Here is a 23,055-nt window from a genome sequence, read left to right as displayed (position 1 = left end):
AGCATAGGTGTCGGAACGACACACACTGGGTCGTTCCAGCCCTCTCCCCCCACCTCTCCCCCTGGATGTATTTGCGCCCCCTTAGGCTGTGGGCGAGGGTTGGACCCCTCTCTGGGTCGGCACCAGCCCCTTACGCATAGCCGCAGGAAGTAGTTTGGGGGTGAGAGTACTGCGATTATTGTCTTTAACGGGGGTCTTCTTTTTCATTTTTTAAAATATATATTTTCAGGGGGTGGTTCTGCAGCACCCTCAGCACCCCTACTTCCTACGGCTATGCCCTTTCGGCGCTCTCTGGATTTAGTGGCATCACATGGTGTCCCCGGCCGCGGGTCGGTCCCCCTCTCTGGGCATCGGCCCCTCTCTCCGAAACGCATGTAAACGCTCCCCAAAATAAACAAGTACAAGCTGGGAGTAGCTATGATTCTCTTAAAGTAGCAGAACTATGTCATTAGAGATCTTTTCCCATTAACTTGTTTGGGCGGATTACTATGTGTCCGTGGTTAAACTGCTCTAAAACGTCCAGTGTAATTAGATATACTCTATCATGACAGCTTAATATTAAGGGTTGTTCTCCAAAAGTTTCTAAAACAGACAGGTGACCACAGAAATTAGAACTTGTAGGTAAAATCGTGGATGTCATGTCATCATATTACAATAAGCTATTGTGGAACTTCCTCTCTAAGGAATTTTTCTGAAGAATTTGATGAGCAAGTTCAAACATTTCTAATGTTGTTACCTAATGTTATAAACAAATAATATGTTAATTTGTGTAATATGCTCTCCATATCAAAACAGCATGATAAAAACGTTTAAAACAATTGTAATATAATCATGCACAATTCCACGAATTTGAGATCGTTTAGCTACATTTATCCAGGCCATAAATAGCGGGGATGCAGATTACTGCATCGACTGACCTGACTGGCCAATCCATATTCCACACAGCAGGGGGCAGCACGCGCATATTGAGTATTTAAAGCAGTGGGGAAGTAACTAGAACATGATTGCTGATAAGGTTTGGGCTGTTTGGAGAAACAACAAACCTGTTATCATAACGTTGAATTGTTTTCAATTACACAGTCAATACAATGATTTTAACTATAAAACCACTTCAAGGGAAGGAGTGCAATGTACAGGTAAGCATTTATGAGCAAACGGCAGACTGGAGCCGGTAGCTAGCCAACGTAGTTAGCTAGGTCAGCTAGCTGCTATTGCTGATTTCCAGCATCACGGCCTAGCATTTGAAAGGAAATGTCTATTTGTTGTAGCTAGCTATTGAGTATCTTGATGCAGAGGGTGTTCACAGCAGGTCTGTAACTTGATGATTTAGCTACAGGAAATGAAGCTGGCAACAAGCAGAGTTGTAGTTCTGCTTTTTTTCTTCTTCTAGTTTTCATGTTCGTAGCTTGAAGATAAAGCTCTGCGGTTCAGGGCGTTAGTCCTCTCAGTAGACCAGACCTAGGCCAGGGAAGATAATGTGTCTGCTGTAGATATGGTCAGCTTGTCAAGAGGAATAGTTCAGCAATATCAATGTGATTGTGCTGTCGCTATCTATTACATCAATACCGTCAAGAATATTAAATGTCAGTTGTTTAATCTGTCACAATTTCAGGTCACAGAAGATGAAAAAGTCTCCATGGTGAAAGAACTAGTGTCGAAACGTCTGAACATACCTGCAAATCAGCAGCGATTGCTTTACAAGGGGAAAGCCCTTGCAGGTACCTACACAGGCCAACTACTGTAGCTAATCATACACAGCCTGGCATTGTCGAAGTACCCCAGTTGTGTATGAGTTACACATTGACCTGCTGCATTCTTGAATATTCTTTATAACATTCATACCTGTACATCTATCACAAAGCCATACACATCTTTGTCAATTTTTGTTACAGATGAACACAGATTGAGCGATTATTCCATTGGGCCAGAGGCCAAGTTAAACTTGGTGGTTCGTCCAGCAGGGGAGAGGAGTGGGATGGCTAGCAGTAGCAGTGCGATCAACGGAGTGTGGCAGACTCTGTCCACTGTACTGGCGAAACACTTCAGCCCTGCAGATGCAGCTAAAGTCCAAGAACAGTTAATCAAGGTACATTATTTCCATTAACAAGAGTAGGCAGCTGTTGGTACATATCCATAGATCTTATCATACTTGCCAACAAAACACATTCAGGTCATGTACATTATTCTGATCAGCTGCAAAGCAGCTGTATAAGCTGCTTTGCATGCACACCCATTGAATCCCTTCAGTTTCTACACTACATCAATAATTACCAATTAAGTGTTTAAGAATATCCCTCCACATACTTTTGCTGAAGTACAGAATTCACTGAATGTTCTCACCTTTAGACTGCAGGTACTACTTTTGTACTATATGAATGATTTTATCATTCTCAGGCTAGCTATTAACACTGCTTTCTCTTCCTAAAGGATTATGAACGTTCACTTCGGCAACTCAGTCTGGATGACATTGAGCGCCTGGCCGGGCAACTGCTTCACCCAGACAGTGAGGGCATGGACACATCGTACATGGATTGAAAACCTGCCTGTCTGACTTGACGGTATTCTGGCGATTCAGAGGAGCAGTGGGTAAATTTTAAAAGAGCAAGGCAGGGAAGCTGGTGTTAATTGACTTTCATGCTAAGAATCCATGGTCGGCCTGATAAAGGTTTTATTGTACAGGGATAACATGAAAGGTTGACTATAGTGTAGCTGCAAAGCATTCAGATCACAGCCTGTCTTAATGATACTTTTCTTTGTTTTCTCCAGACATTCCTGTACAATTTAATAGGATATTTTCACTTGATCAAATCAGACTGAAACAAGAGCCAATACCTTTTGACTGTTGGTCTAAAATGATCACTGAGTAATTATGGAAGTTCTTATTTATAAGCAATGTGTTGTAAATTAATGATAGTTTACAGAAAACACACACTGTAAGGTTAGTTCTAGTTAATGTTGATCAGTGCAGTCATTGTATGATGTATATATTGTTTATACAAGCATTTTAAAAAATGGACTGTTTTCCCTAAATTTCAAGTACTCACTTGGTCTAGGCCTAGCATAATTTTTAAAAAACTGAATAAAGCACAATCTACCTCAAATAGTATTTAGTCATAATTGTACCTTTTTATTCAACTGTCAGGAAATTATATTTAACAATTTATATTAAGATATAGGGACTCTGTTCAACTTCTACTTACATCAACCGTAACAATTTTTATATAAAATTGATGAGGACGTTCATATAGTTGTATTTATATTATACAAAGGTAAAAATAAGAGGTCAGATTGTGTGTGTGTGAGAGATGCTGCCTTATCTATGATAGCAGGATGTGCTTTGGCCTGCAAATGTAACACCTTAAACTGGGAAAAGCTATTTCAACTCCCATCTGACAAGATGTCCAGTTTGGAACAAGACTTGATAACAGGAATTTGCCTCTGACTGCATTATCTATATTAGAAAGCACACTGCTGATCATATTGGAATTTCTTTGTTTCCTCTCTCCCCACAAACACACACAGTCAAACTTGAGTCCCATTTGTACAATTTACATCATTTCAGATCAGCAGCTTAAAACTGTCTACCATTTCTTCATTGTTCATGCAAATATGCTGTACTTAGGTCTTCACCTTGAAGAGGAAATGCAATAGTAGTGCAGAGAAATGTGACACCAAGTTCTTTAAAGAGGAACCAGTATAGTTGTGACTGCTATGACAAACACAGAGAGCTAGCACAGAGACCACAAGGAAATGGAAGGCACGTTGATAAGGGAGAATGCATCGGATGTCTCCCGGACATAACATACATTATTGCAGGACTGATGAGAGTATCAAAAACAAAATGTTTGACAAATACAAAGCCAGTTGTCTTGGTGAAAATACCGATATTGATGTAACTGATGTTTCAGTTCCTGCCACATGAACTTCAAAGAGAAAAACGGGGGGGGGGGGGATTTAGCATTTTTCGTCTGATCTTGCATATGTGAAGACATAAAATGGTAGGAATGTACATTATTGTAATCCCCCCTTCAATCAAACATCAATGTGTATATCTGTCATGTTTCCTCCCTTCCTCAGCAGCTGCAGCCATCACTAGAGGAGGCTGGTCTGTCATCCCTCAGTTTGATCTGATCTGGGAAGTCATAAGTCTCCACTTCTGACTCCTAACAATGAGGACAGGAAAACATGGCAGGTTAATGCCTTAAAAAGTTCCAAAGTGAATACATTCTTGTATCTGCATCAATAAATTGTTCTTAAAGAGTGAAAGCTATGTCATGAGTTTAACATTATCCAAATTCAATCAGCATAGGCCTACCTGTTTGAGAGCATTTCGGCAAATAGTTTGGAAGGCTTGTTCAACATTGATGGCCTCCTTCGCACTTGTCTCGAAATATGGGATACTGCCCTTACTCGTACACCACGCCTGGGCTCGCTTGGTCGTCACCTGGTCAGTAATATAATATTCATATAAACAAATTACATCTCAAACAAACATTGGGGCTACACATGTATATAGTCTGGTTATTCATATTTTATTGTTAATATTTCTTTTTTGCACATTTTTCTTTTTAACTCTACATTGTGGGTAATTAATTAAGCATTTCATGGTCAAATCTACACTGGTTGTATTCGGCACATGACAAATAACATTTAATTTGATGGCACAACTTCGCATATGTACAGACCTGCCTGTTCTCCAAGTCAATCTTGTTGCCGAGCACAACAAATGAGAAGTTCTCTGGGTCACGGGGGCTGGCTTGAATCAGGAACTCGTCTCGCCAGCTGTCAAGAGTCTTGAAGGTGTTTGGAGCAGTAACATCGTACACAAGGACACAACAGTCTGCACCTCGATAGAAAGCAACGCCCAATGACTGGAATCTCTCCTGCCCTGCAGTGTCCCAGATCTAGTAGAATGGATGACATTCATAACTGAATTCACCACTACATGCACTTCAATACATATCCAAAGGGACCATGTTACATAGAGAAAGGCTTGACTAAAATGTTTAGTTGAATACATTTCTATCAGGTTTAAACTTATGGTATTGGGACACAATACCGAGGAGAGGTTATGGAAGATGTGCATGGTCAAGGAAAGAGAAAAGTCTATTACCTGCATTGTCACAAGCCTGTCATCCACCATCACCTCTTTGGTAAGAAAGTCAGCACCGATTGTGGCCTTATACTGATTGCTGAACTTCTTATTCACATATTGGTTCATGAGAGAGGTCTTCCCAACTCTGTCAGCGTGGAGATAGAGGAGAGTGAGGAACAAACATAGGCAGGGACAAAATTAGATAAAATAATCTTTAGGCACCTTTACCCAAAAATGAGTGGAACCCAATGTACATGAAGAATGTGATCTATGGGAAGGACAATTTGGAATGAACAGGTTTCACACTGCAAGTATTCTACTCACCCTGAGTCTCCAAGAATTATCACCTTGAGTAGAATCTTCTTCCGAGACGTCATATTTGCTGATGAGAGAATAGGTAAGCAATTTCAGTGCATCAGTTAGGACTAGGACACTTACCACAGATGAACAATGTGCCAGATGTTATACCAGATGTATACATCTGAAGTATCTGGTTGGCGGTTCCACTCACTACCAAATATGGTGATGAGGGGAAGTTCAGTGGCCAGCAATGGCAGAAGATGGAGGGACATGCATTTTGTCAGACAAACTGCTAATTTTCTCATTGATGAAACATTTGATCTCAATAGAGTTTAATGTTCCCAAAACTAGAATCTGTTATTAACATAGCGGACTACGTTTTGTAGACTTTAACACATTTTCTAAAAATTGCTTTCTTTAGGAGTGCAAGGTCGAATTTAGTTATTGCACACCCGCAATTCGTAAAGTAGGCGTACCCTAACTGAAATATATGTTAGAAACCGCCAATAGGATCTCGCTAGCTCGTGCTTGGCGCTGCCACCTTGCTAGTCCACCCACTATGATACATTTGCTTCCATTGGAAATGACAGGCTGTGGACCATCTTGGGTTAGTTAGAAAAATCTTTGCTGTTATCAGTTATCAAAGCGGCATCAAGAAGTCAATGCAGGATGCTTGGGATCCGATGTGTGACGGGCTTTGACCATGAATCATGAATCATGATTTGACCATGAATCATGATTTACAGAAGAGACCAATCGTGGTAACCCAGATGTTTGCTAAATATTCCATTTCCACATGACCTGACATATTAGTTAGCTAACGTTGGCTAGTTGGCTAGCTTTTAGGGAAAATCAAATCGTTTACCTTTTACTCTGGCGTCAGACAGATGCAGAGAGAAAACTGTTGTTCTCTTGAATAATTCTCATTAACTAACTACTTTGATTAAAACTGGTAATGTCTAGACATACAACCCTCTGCTGTTTTTTATCTGAAGGTATGCAGCTTGTTCACGAGTCGGTCGGGGCAGGGTGCTGTGATTATCTGATCTGTAACAGACCTGGATTGGACTTTCCACTTAGCAAATTTGCGCAAGTCTTTTGCCCTGCTGACTCTCGTGAACACGCATTTACATACATATATATATATATATATATATATATATATATATATATATAATCATGTATTTATGTATTATTCCATTGTTACCTCGAGGCAGATGCCCCAGGGGCAGAGTGGCCCACACTCATTGAATATGGTGCTTTTAAATGTTAGAGCATAAAGAAAAATGTGTGATGTCACTTGGAAAAAGAGGAGGGAGTTTCGTGTAGAGGGCGTTGTCAAAATTATGACAGACTCTATTTAAACCAATCAGCTAACCTTATAATATACGGAAAAACGTTGAATGACCAATCACCTCTTTCAAAAAAATAAAAATAAATCAATGACAGCCTTGAAAACAACCCGGTTTGTAGTCGCTAAAAATACAGATAACGCTAAATTGTGGATAGTACAGAACTTCCGTTACTGTAGCTAGCTGTCATTGCAGTATGAAGTGAGCACGGTCTTGTTGGATTGAGAGGAACATCTTCACCGTGTTATCCGGTAAGGAAACGACTAAAGCGTTAGCCACTTACCCTTTCCCTACTTCCTCATCAGAGCACCTTGGCCTGAATCGGCTAAACTAGGAAGTCTAGCAGCATCTCCGTTTGTTCCCCTTCATAACAATGTAAAATGTAAAAAATAGCCAAATGTTGTATACCGAAAGACTTGACAATGCTAAATGTCTGGTTGTTTGCGAAATTAGTCCTACATTTATTGCATGATAGGGGTCATAAGCAAGCTAGGTTAACTGGCTAGCTAGATAGGTCTGGGTAGCTTTGAATATAGTATATCTTGGACTTTAGCCACTAATCAGCGATCAACCCCAAATCAAACGATTCCAGTTTTGTCTCTCAGTAGGGCCTGAACAGTAGGGCCTGAATCCATTCCCTTTCACATGACCACCCGCGGGCCGTATGTAATGTTGGTTATCATCACGAGAGTTAATGAATCACAACACCAAATACTACTGTTAAGCTATTGTGTAGTTTGTTTATTGCTTGCTAACGTTACACATTCTTATCCATCTGCAAGAGGTCTCTTGTTTTTGCCTTTTGTAGGCGATTAAGGAGACTCCTGTGTACTATATGTTTATAATCTCACCATTGCTTCTTTCACTTTATTTTGCCAACTGTAGTGTCCAGTTCTAAGAAATGGAGACTCTAATTCCCATCATCAATCGGCTCCAGGAAGTCTTCCTGACAGTGGGGGCAGAGATCATCCAGCTGCCTCAGATAGTGGTGGTTGGCTCGCAGGTCAGTACAGAATCAAAATGCAAGAATCAATGGTTGTTACCTGTTACATTGGGGAATTGTGTCATTGTTGAAATTAACATATCAATGTCCAACAGTCTTTCCAGGGAGATGGAGGAAGTATAGATAATAGCAATGAATCATTCATGTAGCTAAGTGTTAGTCTTTCTAAAATTGATCTCCTCTTTTCCCATGACAGAGCAGCGGCAAGAGTTCTGTGTTGGAGAGCTTGGTTGGAAGGGATTTTCTGCCTCGGGGATCAGGCATAGTCACACGGCGACCCCTAGTGTTGCAGCTGGTGAATGTGCCTCCATTGGCAGAGAGGAGACTGCAAGAAAATGGTATGCACTTGACACAGAAACAAAGATGTGATTGTCACTTTAAAAGCTGTCTCATGTTGCTTCTCGCAGATAAACTGTACACTGGACATACTGAAACAAATCAATGCCAGTGCAGTTGACATTTACTCAATGAATTTCAATATCTCGCATTCATGTAATTTCACTCATTGGATAAAGCCTAAGTGGTCTTTGGGATGTTCGCTCTTTTCTAACATATTTACCATCCCTTCTTCACCTTTCTCAGGAAATGGGGTAAAACAAAATGCAAACAGCTACCCAGGTCTTTACTTCCATAGTTTATCTGCATGGACCTGTTGCGTTGTCATTCATCTTAATATCCTCATCGTCTTTCATTTCCTCTGTCTAATCATCACATCAACTTACAAACTCTGTCCTTGTCATATTTTGTTTCCAAATATTTATAAACCCCATCAGTCTGTTTTTATGTGATACAAGTATTTCATTTCCATTTGCATATTATTTTACACTCAATCTTTTTATATTTTGTCAAGGGATCAAGGCTGATGAATGGGGCACGTTCCTTCATAGCAAGAACCAGGTATGTGGCACTATCTTTGCTTTGCACAAATCTATTTTGCTGTTTTGCACTGCACATTGAGTGTTTCATATTTGCAGTAGGGCCGAGAGACTTGGTACTGTATCTCTTAACGTCATGCTGCCAGGGGTGTTGGTGAAGTCGATGTTTCAGTATCCCATCTCTGTTTGCATTATAGATTTTCACAGATTTCTTGGAGATTCGCAAGGAGATTGAAGAAGAGACTGAGCGTAGCTCAGGAGGCAACAAGGTATGTATGTATACATTGTAGATAAATTTGTCTTATCTCCAGTTTATGCGTTATTGATTTACTTTTATCTGCTTCTTGCTCCATTTCCTCTCTTGTGGCATTTAGGGAATCAGCCCTGAGCCCATCTATTTGAAGATTTTCTCTCCTCATGTCCTCAATCTCACACTGGTTGATTTGCCAGGAATAACCAAGGTAAGCCCAACCAGTGTGTTAATCCCACTAACTTGAAAATGCACAACTATGATGTTCCTCATGGTAAAATTAATGCCATTACTCATTGAAAACAAATGTGTATATTTAATTGCAGTAATGTAGTTATTTCTTGTTGTACTAGGTTCCGGTTGGAGATCAGCCAGAGGACATAGAAGCTCAAGTCCAAGAGATGATCCTATCCTTCATCTCCAACCCCAACTCCCTTATCCTCTCAGTGTCTCCTGCCAACTCTGACTTGGCCACCTCTGATGCCCTCAAACTGGCCCGCGAGGTCGACCCGGATGGTGAGGCATAGTGTACACTTGTGCTCCTTCATTTTTCACTGCATGTCTTTTCAGTGTATACAGTGAATTCGGAAAGTATTCAGACATCTTGTCTTTTTCCACATTTTGTTATGTTACAGCTTTATTATAAAATGGATTAAAAAAAATAATACCTCATCAATCTACACACAATACCCCATAATGACAAAGCAAAAACAGGGTTTTAGAAATTTTAGCAGATTAAAAATTAAAACAGACACCTTATTTACATAAGTATTCAGAGCTTTTGCTATGAACCTCGAAATTGAGCTCAGGTGAATCCTGTTTCCATTGATCATCCTTGATGTTTCTACAACTTGGTTGGAGTTCACCTGTGGTAAATAAATTTGATTGGACATTATTTGGAAAGGCACACACCTGTCTATATAAGTTCCCACAGTTGACAGTGCAGGTCAGAGCAAAAACCAAACCATGAGGTAGAAGGAATTGTCCGTAGAGCTCCGAGACAGGATTGTGTCGATGCACAGATCTGGGGATGGGTACCAACACATTTCTGCAGCATTGAAGGTCTCCAACAATACAGTGGCCTCCATCATTCTTAAATGGAAGAAGTTTGGAACCACCAAGACTCTTCCTAGAGCTGGCTGCTTGGCCAAACTGATCAATCGGGGGCGAAGGGCCTTGGTCAGGGAGGTGACCAATAACCTGATGGTCAGTCTGACAGAGCTCTAGAGTTCCTCTGTGGAGATTGGTGAACCTTCCAGAAGGACAATCATCTCTGCAGCACTTTACCAAACAGGCCTTTATGGTAGAGTGGCAGACGAAAGCCACTCCTCAGTAAAAGGCAGATGACAGCCCGCTTGGAGTTTGCCAAAAGGCACCTAAAGGACACTCCGACCATGAGGAACAAGATTCTCTGGTCTGATGAAACCAAGATTCTCCTTGGCTTGAATGTGAAGCATCATGTCTGGAGGTAAACTGGCACCATCCCTACATTGAAGCAAGGGAAAGGGGGATACCTAGTCAGTTGTCCAACTGAACTGAAATGTGTCTACCGCATTTAACCCAACACCTCTGAATCAGAGAGGTGCGGGGGGGCGGTGGTGGCATCATCATGCTGTGGGGATGTTTTTCAGCGGCAGGGACTGGGAGACTAGTCAGAATCGCGGGAAAGATGAACAGAGCAAAATACAGAGAGATCCTTGATGAAAACCTGCGTCAGAGCGCTCAGGACCTCAGACTGGGCGACGGTTCACCTTCCAACAGGATAACGACCCTAAGCACACAGCCAAGACAAAAAAAAAAAAAAAAAAAATATTTAACCAGGTAGGCTATTTGAACAAGTTCTCATTTACAACTGCGACCTGGCCAAGATGAAGCAAAGCAGTGCGACACAAACAACAACACAGAGTTACACATGGAATAAACAAGAGTACAGTCAATAACACAATAGAAAAAAAGAAAGTCTATATACAGTGTGTGCAAATGGCAGGAGGAGGTAAGGCAAAAAATAGGCCATAGTAGCGAAGTAATTACAATTTAGCAAATTAACACTGGAGTGATAGATGTGCAGATGATGATGTGCAAGTAGAAATACTGGTGTGCAAAAGAGCAGAAAAGTAAATAAAAACAATATGGGGATGAGGTAGGTAGATTGGATGGGCTATTTACAGATGGGATATGTACAGCTGCAGCGATCGGTTAGCTGCTCAGATAACTGATGTTTAAAGTTAGCGCGGGGAATATAAGTCTCCAGCTTCAGTGATTTTTGCAATTCGTTCCAGGCATTGGCAGCAGAGAACTGGAAGGAAAGGCGGCCAAAGTAGGTGTTGGCTTTGGGGATGACCAGTGAGGTATACCTGCTGGAGCGCGTGCCATGGGTAGGTGTTGTTATCGTGAGCTGAGATAAGGCGGAGCACTAACCAGCATAGAGTTATGTGTGGCGGCGTGAGTAAAGGAGGCTTTGTTGCGAAATAGGAAGCCGATTCTAGATTTTATTTTGGATTGGAGATGTTTAATATGAGTCTGGAAGGAGAGTTTACTGTCTAGCCAGACACCTAGGTATTTGAAGTTGTCCACATATTCTAAGTCAGAACCGTATACAGAATGGTGTCGTCTGCGTAGAGGTGGATCAGGGAATCGCCTGCAGCAAAAACGACATCGTTGATATATACAGAGAAAAGAGTAGGCCCAAGAATTGAACCCTGTGGTACCCCCATAGAGACTGCCAGAGGTCTGGACAGCAGGTCCTCCGATTTGACACACTGAACTGTGTCTGAGAAGTAGATGGTGAACCAGGTGAGGCAGTCACTTGAGAAACCAAGGCTGTTGAGTCTGCCGAATACGGTGATTGACAGAGTTGCAAGTCTTGGCCAGGTCGACGACGGCTGCACAGTACTGTCTTTTATCGATGGCGGTTATGATATCGTTTAGTACCTTGAGCGTGGCTGAGGTGCACCCGTGACCAGCTCGGAAACCGGATTGCACAGCGGAGAAGGTACGGTGGGATTTGAAATGGTCAGTGATCTGTTTATTAACTTGGCTTTCGAAGACTTTAGAAAGGCAGGGCAGGATGGATATACGTCTATAACAGTTTGGGTCTAGAGTGTCTCCCCCTTTGAAGAGGGGGATGACCGCGGCAGCTTTCCAATCTTTAGGGATCTCGGACGATTTGAAAGAGAGGTTGAACAGACTGGTAATAGGGGTTGCAACAATTGCGGCGGATCATTTTAGAAAGAGAGGGTCCAGGTTGTCTAGCCCAGCTGATTTGTACGGGTCCAGGTTTTGAAGCTTTTTCAGAACATCTGCTGTCTGGATTTGGGTGAAGGAGAAGATGGGGAGGCTTGGGCAAGTAGCTGTGGGGGGTGCGGAGCTGTTGGCCGGGGTTGGGGTAGCCAGGAGGAAAGCATGGCCAGCCTTAGAGAAATGCTTATTGAAATTTGCCATTATCAGTGGTGACAGTGTTACCTATCCTCAGTGCAGTGGGCAGCTGGGAGAAGGTGCTCTTATTCTCCATGGACTTTAGTGTCCCAAAACTTTTTGGAGTTAGAGCTACAGGATGCAAATTTCTGTTTGAAAAAACTAGCCTTTGCTTTCCTGACTGACTGTGTGTATTGGTTCCTGACTTCCCTGAAAAGTTGCATATCGCGGTGACTATTCGATGCTAGTGCAGTCTGCCACAGGATGTTTTTGTGCTGGTCAAGGGCAGTCAGGTCTGAAGTGAACCAAGGGCTATATCTGTTTTGTGCAGTGGCTTCGGGACAAGTCTCTGAATGTCCTTTAGTGGCCCATTCGGAGCCCGGACTTGAACCTCATCGAAAATCTCTGGAGAGACCTGAAAATAGCTGTGCAGCGATGCTCCCCATTCAACCTGACTGAGCTTGAAAGAATCTGCGGAGAATAATGGGAGAAACTCCCTAAATACAGGTGTGCCAAGCTTGTAGCGTCATACCCAAGAATACTCGAGGCTGTAATCACTGCCAAAGGTGCTTCAACAAAGTACTGAGTAAAGGATCTGAATGCTTATGTAAATGTGATATTTCAGTTTTTTTTATTTGTAATAAATTTGCAAAAATTTCTAAACTTGTTTTTGCCTTGTGATTATGGTGTATTGTGTGTAGATTGAGAGGGGGAAAAAACAATTTAATCAATTTTAGAATAACGCTGTAATGTAACAAAATGTGGAAAAAGTCAAGGGATCTGAATACTTTCCGAGTGCACTGTATATATTTTTCAGGGTGTCCGCGGGTCCTTAAGTCTTATATTAATTTTATCTGATTTAAATGCCTTAGTTCCGTTTTCAAAGGTCTTAAAAGTGGACTACAGTGTTTCTATAATATTGTGTCTCTGCTTAATTGTTGCCAACATGGCAAGAAAGAAAAAAATAGAACATCAAATAATAGTCAAGGCACTTTCCAGAGCTTTCCAACCACATGTTCTCTTCCTTGTGTGAACATCATGTGCCAATGGGAGTTGGGCCATTGCCAGAGGAGAGCGGGAGAGGAAAGCGCATGGTAGCCTATACAATTTGATAGACAACACTAACTAGAGTTGGGACAATAAACCAAAAATTACAGACACCGACATTGCCCTCCCCTTACCGATGCAATTTGGCTTACATCTGTAATGTCAGTGATTAGGCTGCACAACGTTCCTGCAAATGTTTTGGTTCTAAAACCATTATTTATTCAACAGTAATGTGCATTAACCTGCGCCCTGCTATGAAAGTATCTGCCCTGTCCCTGTTTCGCTGCCTGTTCTCACTCCCTCTCCCACCTTTTGCGCACAGTGAAGGGAAAGATGCATACTACTTACTGACAGTTGAGAAACATTTCTAAATGTAATTGTGGGAAAGACAGTTTTTAAAACAACTGTTACTGTTGAACAAGAGCAGAGTCGCAGCTTTATGTGAGTAAGCAATCTAGCTAATGTTTGAGTTCCTACTTCCTCCGGTGGTAAAAAATGTAGCATAGCCTAGGGCAATATGCACTAAAAACATTCAGGCAAATTAATCTCGAGAGACCCAAAAAGACATTGATTATTTTGTCATGTTGCCCATCAATATATTCATTATGCATTTCCTGAACATGTTAGATGAAATAGTTAACTTCTTTCACGTCTTACTTGGCACTGTCAGTTCTAGAGCTCTGTTCTTAAGCTACCTTGCTCCCAAGTATAGCCATGTGATACCCGATTCACTGAAAGAGGGATTATTAAAAATGTTTTGGTGTTGTAGTCTTTTCTAGCATAACACCTCCAGGAGAGCTACTGGGTGTGTATACTTGTTCCAACCCCACTCTAACACACCAGATTTGATAAATCAACAGCTCAACAGGACCTTGTTAAGCTGACTCAGGTGTGTTTTGAGCAGTGCTGGATCAAAAGCCTGCTCACCCATTGCCCTAGCTCTCCAGATGGAGAGTGGACCACGTGTTTTATACAGTAACGGTTCTGTATATTTACATTTTAAGGCATTTTTTCACAGTGGTATCATTATGGTGTTGAGTATCATTATACTAAGCTGGTAGTGGTATTGAAGCCAAAATTCTAAACACTTAGAGTTGTGATCTAGCTGATGATTAGGTCATTGGGGTAGCCTAAACAAATGCAGATGGGCAACCCCATGCTTCAGCCATCTATAGCCTAGCCACTATGCTACTACATCCATCAGCCATCTATAGCCTAGCCACTATGCTACTACATCTGTTAGACTACAGGAGAATGCTCATTGCTAGAATAGCACACCTGCTTGATAATATGAGCCATGTAGGATATAGCCTTTGGTGAAAGAGCTAGACCTAATATTAGCAGCTGTGTGGCACAAGCAGATTTCAAATTTGTATTAATTTGCATTCCAAGTGGCATTAAAAAGGGTTTAAGTCTTAAATTCAACTTCATGGAACTTGCAGGTACCCTGTTTGTTCATCGATACAGATGTGTTAAATGTCAGTAAACATGGTCAATGTTACTTTTTAGGTTTGACCTCAACTTTTTAACATCAGTGATTGCTATATACACAAAACATTTTAGATTACATAATGAACTGTGCCATTCAAGTGCTGTTAGTTTGTGTGTGTGTGTAGAAAGAGCCATGGACAAAAGGGGTGTGTCTTTACCCAGCTGTGTCCATGTGTCTTGCAGGCCGCAGAACACTGCTGGTGATCAGTAAGCTGGACCTGATGGACGCAGGGACAGATGCTCTGGAGGTCTTGCTGGGTCGGGTCATTCCAGTGCGGCTCGGAATTGTGGGAGTGGTCAACAGGTTTGTCCATATGCCTACAACTTAGCTAACAGATTTACCTAATTCTTACTGGGTGATGTCACCTCGGTGCTTAAAAAGATGAAGTCCCATAGCAGTGAAAGATGCTATACAAATATTAGGCCAATGTATCACATCTGATTGAGTATAAAGGATCTGAATCATTATGGTCGTTAAATTAACTCAAGTACCGTCAGAGACCTTTGTGCTATAAACAACGAATGTTCCAATGGCCCTGCTATTCACCAGATCAATTTGTTTGCATTTTTCAAACAAAGCTCTAATTTCTGAATGATTGTCTCCCTACTTTGAGATCGTTCTCACACATTCTGCTGAGATAATGTGTGCCATGTCTTACTCATGGGGCTCCAGCACAGGGCTGATGTATGAGTTATCTGAGTGATTTTTCGCCAAGGGTACAGAATTGCAACACAAAAAAACATATCTGCCCCTCAGAGGCTGAAATGGTAAGTCATTTTCTGAAGTAATTTCACTGAGCAGAGACAATCTAGTTGAACCGACAGCTCACACTAGCAATCATAGCAACCGCCTTGGAAGGCTGTCTGAAGTCAGTAGGGACCTCAGCTTAGCACATTCCTCCAGAGTGCTAAAGATTCGTTTTAAGGAATCTGTACGGCTACAGTAACATCCATTTCAAAAGTACTGCATCCTATTTGGGTGTATAATTTCCTGCTATGCTGGAGCTGGTGACCATCGGATCATGCAGAACCACTGTGGAGTATTCTGTAACTCCAGCTGTCATCCTCCATGTCTCTTCCTGCTAGGAGCCAGCATGACATCAACACCCAGAAGAGCATAGAGGACACGGCACGGGACGAGCAGGCCTTCCTCCAGCGCCACTACCCGTCTCTGGCCTCCCGCTGCGGCTCCCGCTACCTGGCTCGCACCCTGAGCCGCCTGCTCATGCACCACATCAGGGACTGCTTGCCGGAGCTGAAGAGGCGTGTGACGGTGTTGAGTGCCCAGTACCAGTCCCGGCTCAGCAGCTACGGCCAGCCTGTAGAGGACCACAGCGCCACCCTGCTACAGATCGTCACCAAGTTCGCCAGCGACTACTGCAACACCATCGAGGGCACCGCCACGCACATCCAGACATCTGAGCTGTGAGTAGTTCAACTGCTTTAGGCTCCTTTTTCCAGGCACCAATCATCTTTCAGTATTTTATATTGTATTGGAGCAACTCCTCATTGACCACCAAATATTTAGCAACCCCCTAGAAGGTGCACAGCGGACATTTTGTGATGGAAAACTTGGTTATTGTTCAGCTGAATGCATTTCACTTAGGCAGGCGTTTATTGTATTTCTTGGCCTCCTTGTAATTTTGTAGGTGTTCATGTATTGGCATTTCATATTTTCTGGGTTCATTTCAATAGCTCTTGTACCGCTCACTGATTTATTGATTTCCTCAAGCATGTGAAGCAAGTATTGACTCATTCTGGCTGACTGCATCTGATGTTGACAACCCTCGGACACAGCCACTGATACTGCTTCCTCTGTCCTCCTCTCCGGTAAGCTGTGGGGGGGCTCGGATCTGTTACATATTCCATGAGACCTTTGGCCGCACTCTTCAGTCTATTGACCCCCTGGGGGGCTTGACGGAGCTCGACATCCTCACTGCAATCCGCAATGCTACGGTAATAACCATCAGCTCCAATCCCATTGTCTGTGTGTAGGTTAAACAGACGTCTTTGAATAGTTTTCCATTGAAGCTAATGGCTGTAGAGAATCACATGAGTTATGTTAATAGAGGTGTGTGTTGTGCTGTGCTGCAGGGTCCGCGGCCGGCCCTCTTTGTACCTGAGATCTCCTTTGAGCTGCTGGTGAAGAGGCAGATCAAGCGTCTGGAGGAGCCCAGTCTGCGCTGTGTGGAGCTGGTCCACGAGGAGCTGCAGAGGATCATCCAGCATTGCTCCTCCTACAGCACGCAGGTACGCTAGACACTGTACAACACATACTACAAAGCAAGCTGTATGTGTCCTGACATGCTGTGTGTTTGTCAGGAGCTCCTTCGGTTTCCCAAGCTGCACGACTCCATTGTGGAGGTGGTGACTAGTTTACTCAGGAAGCGCTTGCCCATTACTAATGACATGGTAAGACAGTTGTTTTTGTGATTTGACATTTTCAGTTCATTTTTTTTGTACAAAAATCCTGTGTAATTATTCTACAATTTAGTGCTATTGCTTACTGGCGGTCTGTCTGTTCGTGGATGATTCTGAGCACCAAACTGTTTCAGGTCCACAACTTGGTTCAAATTGAGCTTGCTTACATCAACACAAAGCACCCAGACTTTACCGATGCTGCTCAGGTCTCAGCATCTGTCAACAGTCAGCAGGTAATTCTGCCTCAACTCAAAGCACATGCTCTGCTTTCATGTATATAGATGAGCCTAATGTTGACCAGAGGGTTCTAGAGTCTGATGCTGTCTTCTCATACCAGTATGGACATCACACCTTTGAGGAATTCCAATAAGCCAGTTGTGACTTTAACACCGATACCAGAACAACTAAATTGAATTGACCCCCCCATTTCACCTCTTTTAGGGCCTGCAGGATGGAGATAAATGCTGGATGAATGAGAAGGTGGCTGAGGAGAAGGCACCAGTGGCAGGTTTCAGCAGCCCTGTTAAGGGCCAGGCCATCAACCTCCTGGACACAGTGAGTAGTGGAATCAGCAGTCAGAACTGACCCAGCGCTACCCTGTAGAGCAGCACTGTATCTGATTCGGTCTGTGACAGATTGTAACATCTGACCCCTGCTCTGTTTGCCAGGCAGTGCCGGTGTCCCGAAAGCTGAGTTCCCGGGAGCAAAGAGACTGTGAGGTCATTCAACGCCTCATCAAATGCTACTTCCTCATCGTCCGCAAGAGCATTCAGGACAGGTCAGAGACTGGCGCTCCAGGGCATCTAGGGGTGTTATTATTTGGGTATCCAGTTAGTGGTGAGTTGAGCCTTCTCTGGCCTAGCTAACTGTGTGTCTTGTGACGTGTGTCTGCAGTGTGCCCAAGACGGTGATGCACTTCCTGGTGAACTTTGTGAAGGAGCGTCTGCAGAGTGAGCTGGTGGGCCAGCTGTACAAACAGAACCTGCTGCAGGGGCTGCTCATCGAGTCCCAAGACACAGCACAACAGAGGACGGAGGTGGCCCAGATGCTGGAGGTACTGTACAAGTATTACTAGTACCCCTAATTACTCTCATGCACGTTGTGTTGTACTTTCTGTTTCTCCCTTTTTAACACCAGTATCCTTCTCTCTCTCTCTTCACTTCAGGCTCTCCAAAAAGCCAGCAACATCATCTCAGAGATCCGGGAGACACACCTGTGGTAGCCCAATGCAACTGACCGTTCCTGTGTGTGTGTGTGTGTGTGTGTGTGTGTGTGTGTGTGTGTGTGTGTGTGTGTGTGTGTGTGTGTGTGTGTGTGTGTGTGTGTGTGTGTGTGTGTGTGTGTGTGTGTGTGTGTGTGTGTGTGTGTGTGTGTGTGTGTGTGTGTGTGTGTGTGTGTGTGTGTGTGTTATGGTAATGTATGGCAATGCCACTGAGCTCATACTGTCCATTAAACATCCAGCCGTCCTTTTTGTTTGTCCAGGATTTGGTCTATTGTGTCTCACTGAATATAGTGATGAGACCAACACACTCAGGCAGAGCTGGTCCATTGTGTTGAGATGTCTTTAATGTGAAAGAGAACCATGATCAAAAACAATTTTGTTTTTGTTGCAACAATCGTCTGTCTAAATGTCTGTCTTGCCTTTTGGTTGTCAATGTGTTGTATATCATGTGGAGTATTACATTGTTTTCCTGAGTCTTTCTTGCATCTGATCATGACACAGGTTGTGCTGCTGCATTTGTTTCCATTGATTAGGTATCTATTTGTGAAAGGGTGATCTCAAACCATGACTGCTTGATACGCATGTAACAGTTTCTGAACGTATGTAGAGTAAGTATAATCAGTCAGTATCAGGTTTCCCCTTGTTTTAAGCAACGTTATGTAAAGTTGAACAGAGGGTGACAACCCAACCTGAGTTTGAACAGTGGGCATTGTCTGCAATGTAATGTTGAAATATGATCCTGGTCTTCAGGGATGCTGCAGAGGTTTGGTTTGACCTGGTCTACAGTGCGGCTGGGTATAGTAGTTGTACCCTAGAGCAGACGTATGTTCTTTACGTGTGTCGCATTTATGTATCGTTCCAGGTGTACGGTTGCACTGTTTGTGCATATTTAATCCTATAACAAAGTTGTACGTTCACAACATAGAGTACAGTGTTCCTTTTCTCCGTATGAACATGTTGTTGGATAACTGAAACCACATTTATGAATAGCACCCACAAAGAGTTGAATAGGTGTGTGTATATATATAGATATTGTATAGCTAGCTTGTCAGGAGATGCAGAATAGTTGGTTTGAGGGCCAGGGGTATAGCGATTCATTGTAGAAAGGTACTTAGCCAACGGAAAGTTAAAATAATTTTCAAAATCTCAGAATGCATTGAAATATTGTACCCCAGTTACACCCCCCCCCCCCCCCCCCCCCCCTTAAATTAACCCATGTATGCAGTGTGCCTCAGAGAGAGGGGGCTGCTGCTGGGGTGCCACCTCTTCTGAAGACTATCCCTAGGTGTAAGAGACCAACATTGTTTCTGATTTGAACTTGTGCATGCAGCTGTAATTATATTCTCATTTTGTTGATGTAGTTCCCCAAGGGAAGTATGCCCTGCAGCCTTTTATTTGTGATTCAGTACCAATTGCGTGCCGTTAGTGTATCTTACATTTAGAATTAGATTCTAAAGTTTCTCAAATAATTTATAGCGTAAGTGTGCATCGGTTTTTGTATGTCATGGAAATGTTCCCAAAGGATGATGAGCATTATTCAGAAAGACTAGCCTTAAACGAACAGGTACCAAGCACCATCTAGCAGAAACACTGACTTCTATGTGATCAAGGAGAGCACGGTGTCTAGTCTGTCTTTCTGAAAGGACTGTGTGTGTGTACGTATGTGTGAATGTCTTTAAGTTTTTCTATCTGAATGAGACTGTGTTTTCTATTTAAATGTATATCTTACATCTTTACATACTGCCTGGAAGTGCTTGACTGCCAATATTTGTGATACATGTAAGTTGATAGAATAATATCTGTTCAGATGGGAGGGACTCATTAAACTCTTAACAACAACAGTCTGGCCTCTGTGAGATTGCTTTGCAGGATGTCCTTTATAATTGATATGATCTGTAAAGTCATGATAAGATCTGCAGAAATGTACCATTCAGTCCTGCAGATGGCTATGACTCACAGCAGTCTGGTATCTATCGCCATTGTCCTCTATTCATACTAAGCAGGTGAGCTGAAATCACTAGATATGTAGGATTATTCTGAGGTAAGATTGGATCCTTCTTGAAAAAGACAATGACAAAGTGGCCTGCATGTTGCAGAGACCGATTGACTTGCACTTACACGCCTGGCCCTGTCTGCAACCTCATTTTCCCTGCCTATCACGTGCAACAACACCCGTTGTAATTGAGAAAACCAGCAGGACTCTAAATGTCAGCCTTATCTAAAATACTGCAGTTTAGCAATGATGGATTGGCTGTCTTCTGGTGCAGGTGCATGCGTGTGTATAAACACACTGAACAAAAATATAAATGCAACATGTAAAGTGTTGGTCCCATGTTTTGAGCTGAAATATAAGATCCCAGAAATGTTCCATACACAAAAAGCTTTTCTCTTAAATGCTGTGCACACATGTGTTTACGTTCCTGTTAGTGAGTATTTCTCCTTTGCCAAGATAGTCCATCCACCTGACAGGTATGGCATATTAAGAAGATGATTAAACCTGCATGATCATTACACAGTTTCACCTTGTGCTGAGGGCAATAAAAGGCCACTCTAAAATGTGCAGTTTTGTCAAACAACACAATGCCACTGATGTCTCAAGTTTGCAGGAACATCCACCAGTGCTGTTGCCTGGGAATTGAATGTTTATGGGGGTATGAAATTGAGTGCTTGCACAACCAAAGAATTTCTGCACAAACTGTCAGAAACAGTCCCCGGGTAACTCATCTACGTGCTCGTTGGCCACACCAGGGTCTTGACCTGACCCGTTTGGCGTCGTAACCGGCTTCAGCTGGCAAATGATCACCTTCGATGGCCACTGGTGGTGGTCACACCATATACTGACTGGTTTTCTGATCCACGCCCCTATTTATGGTATCTGTGACCAACAGATGCATATCTGTTTTCCCAGTCATGTGAAATCCATAGATTAGGGCCTAATGAATATATTTCAATTTACCTATTTCCTGATATGAACTGTAATTCAGTAAAATCTTTGAAATTGTTGCATGTTGTATTTATATTTTTATTCAGTGTAGTTTTTAAAGTTTGAGATGGATGAAGAAGTGATTGATAAAAAGGATATGGGAATACCGGCAGCTTCATTAAATAGTACCCGCAAAACACCAGTCTCAACGTCAACAGTGAAGAGGCGACTCCGGGATGCTGGCCTTCTAGGCAGAGTTCCTCTGTGTTATTTTGCCCATCTTAATCTTGTCTTTTTATTGGCCAGTCTGAGATGTGGCTTTTTCTTTGCAACTCTGCCTAGAAGGCCAGCATCCCGGAGTCGCCTCTTCACTGTTAACGTTGAGACTGGTGTTTTGCGCGTACTATTTACTCTACTCTATTTACTATCTACTCTAATGTACTTGTCCTCTTGCTCAGTTGTGCACCGGGTCCTCCCACCTCCCTCCTCTTTCTATTCTGGTTAGAGCCAGTTTGCAATGCTCTGTGAAGGGAGTAGTACACAGCGTTGTACGAGATCTTTAGATTCTTGGCAATTTCTTGTATGGAATAGCCTTCATTGCTCAGAACAAGAATAGACTGACGAGTTTCAGAAGAAAGTTCTTCGTTTCTGGCCATTTTGAGCCTGTAATCGAACCCACAAATGCTGATGCTCCAGATACTCAACTAGTCTAAAGAGGGACAGTTTTGTTGCTTCTTTAATCAGCACAACTGTTTTCAGCTGTGCTAACATAATTGTAAAAGGGTTTTCTAATGATACATTAACCTTTTAAAATGATAAACTTGGATTAGCTAACACAACGTGCCATTGAAACACACGAGTGATGGTTGCTGATAATGGGCCTCTGTACGCCTATGTAGATATTCCATAAAAAATCTGCCATTTCCAGCTACAATAGTCATTTACAACATTAACATTGTCTACACTGTATTTCTGCTCAATTTGATGTTATTTTAATGAACAAAAAGTTAGCTTTTCTTTCAAAAACAAGGACATTTCTAAGTGGCCCCAAACTTTTGAACGGTAGTGTAGGTCTACACCCAGTGTAGTGTATCGGTACATGGACAAATGGGCACAATCAGTTGAGTAAACAGTGGAGAGAATATGTAAAACCATCACTGTATCGTAATAAAGAAAAGTGATGTGACAGCAAGCAGCCCTATCTGATCATATTATTGAATAATAGCAGCCTACTCAAATAACCTCAATCACAAATGTAATTTCATGTTGAATAAGCTCCGAGTGGCGCAGCGGTCTAAGGCACTGCTAGAGGCGTCACTACAGACCCTGGTTCAATCCCGGGCTGTATCACAACTGGGAGTCCCATAGGGATGGCCAGCATCATCCGGGTTAGGGGAGAGTTTGGCCAGGGTAGGCCGTCATTGTAAATAAGAATTTGTTCTTAACTGACTTGCCTAGTTAAATAAAGGTTCAATTAAAAAAATATTTAAAAATTATGATAGCTCTGAGAGCGTTGCATTTAACAAAATTCTATAGATGTGAATGCAGCAGGGAATTGGGGAGCAAAACAATAAGAGATGTTTAAAGGGCTCAGATTCCTGGGGTGGAAATGATATGGCCTACACCTCATCTTCCACTGTATCCAGTTACTCTGGTCTACCT

General features: G+C 42.5%; 3 protein-coding genes and 1 long non-coding RNA gene across 7 annotated transcripts; 3 read left to right on the top strand and 1 right to left on the bottom strand.

Moving 5' to 3' along the window:
• The first annotated feature begins 889 nt into the window (after positions 1–889).
• On the top strand, positions 890–4,266 carry LOC139545427 (ubiquitin-like protein 4A-B). Of its 2 annotated transcripts, XR_011669072.1 has the most exons (5): positions 911–1,136; positions 1,613–1,718; positions 1,893–2,086; positions 2,428–2,586; positions 4,078–4,266. XR_011669072.1 is itself a non-coding variant. In XM_071353177.1 (4 exons), exons 1-4 carry the CDS (start codon positions 1,089–1,091, stop codon positions 2,533–2,535), a joined length of 456 nt encoding a protein of 151 aa, XP_071209278.1. In that variant the 5' UTR covers positions 890–1,088; the 3' UTR covers positions 2,536–3,105. The 2 variants fall into 2 exon arrangements, 1 of the variants encoding a protein (XP_071209278.1); XM_071353177.1 differs by lacking the exon at positions 4,078–4,266 and having other exon boundaries at positions 890–1,136; positions 2,428–3,105.
• Positions 3,102–6,447, bottom strand: LOC139545426 (ras-related protein Rab-7a-like). The gene is made up of 6 exons (XM_071353176.1): positions 6,261–6,447; positions 5,420–5,477; positions 5,114–5,240; positions 4,686–4,904; positions 4,316–4,444; positions 3,102–4,163 (listed from the first exon to the last, which is right to left on the bottom strand). Exons 2-6 carry the CDS (start codon positions 5,470–5,472, stop codon positions 4,074–4,076), a joined length of 618 nt encoding a protein of 205 aa, XP_071209277.1. The 5' UTR covers positions 5,473–5,477; positions 6,261–6,447; the 3' UTR covers positions 3,102–4,073.
• Positions 6,015–20,311, top strand: LOC139545425 (dynamin-1-like protein). Of its 3 annotated transcripts, none has more exons than XM_071353174.1 (18): positions 6,015–6,156; positions 7,633–7,750; positions 7,947–8,088; positions 8,333–8,368; positions 8,601–8,647; positions 8,823–8,894; positions 9,000–9,086; positions 9,229–9,391; positions 15,011–15,131; positions 15,914–16,252; positions 16,663–16,783; positions 16,922–17,077; positions 17,150–17,239; positions 17,383–17,481; positions 17,690–17,803; positions 17,917–18,026; positions 18,143–18,302; positions 18,414–20,311. In XM_071353174.1, the coding sequence occupies exons 2-18, from the start codon at positions 7,649–7,651 to the stop codon at positions 18,468–18,470; spliced, it is 2,016 nt and encodes a 671-aa protein (XP_071209275.1). In that variant the 5' UTR covers positions 6,015–6,156; positions 7,633–7,648; the 3' UTR covers positions 18,471–20,311. The 3 variants fall into 3 exon arrangements, with proteins under 3 accessions (XP_071209275.1, XP_071209276.1, XP_071209274.1); XM_071353173.1 differs by lacking the exon at positions 6,015–6,156 and adding an exon at positions 6,819–6,998; XM_071353175.1 differs by lacking the exons at positions 6,015–6,156; positions 8,333–8,368 and adding an exon at positions 6,789–6,998.
• On the top strand, positions 9,398–12,952 carry LOC139545428 (uncharacterized). The gene is made up of 2 exons (XR_011669073.1): positions 9,398–11,250; positions 12,621–12,952. It is a non-coding gene; the product is annotated as an uncharacterized lncRNA (long non-coding RNA).
• Positions 20,312–23,055: the final 2,744 nt, after the last annotated feature.

Source organism: Salvelinus alpinus, chromosome 19, assembly GCF_045679555.1.
Source record: "Salvelinus alpinus chromosome 19, SLU_Salpinus.1, whole genome shotgun sequence".
NCBI classification, from domain to species: Eukaryota; Metazoa; Chordata; class Actinopteri; order Salmoniformes; family Salmonidae; genus Salvelinus; species Salvelinus alpinus.
Note: the sequence above shows the minus strand (reverse complement) of the source record. Positions and strands in the feature narration are given on the sequence as shown.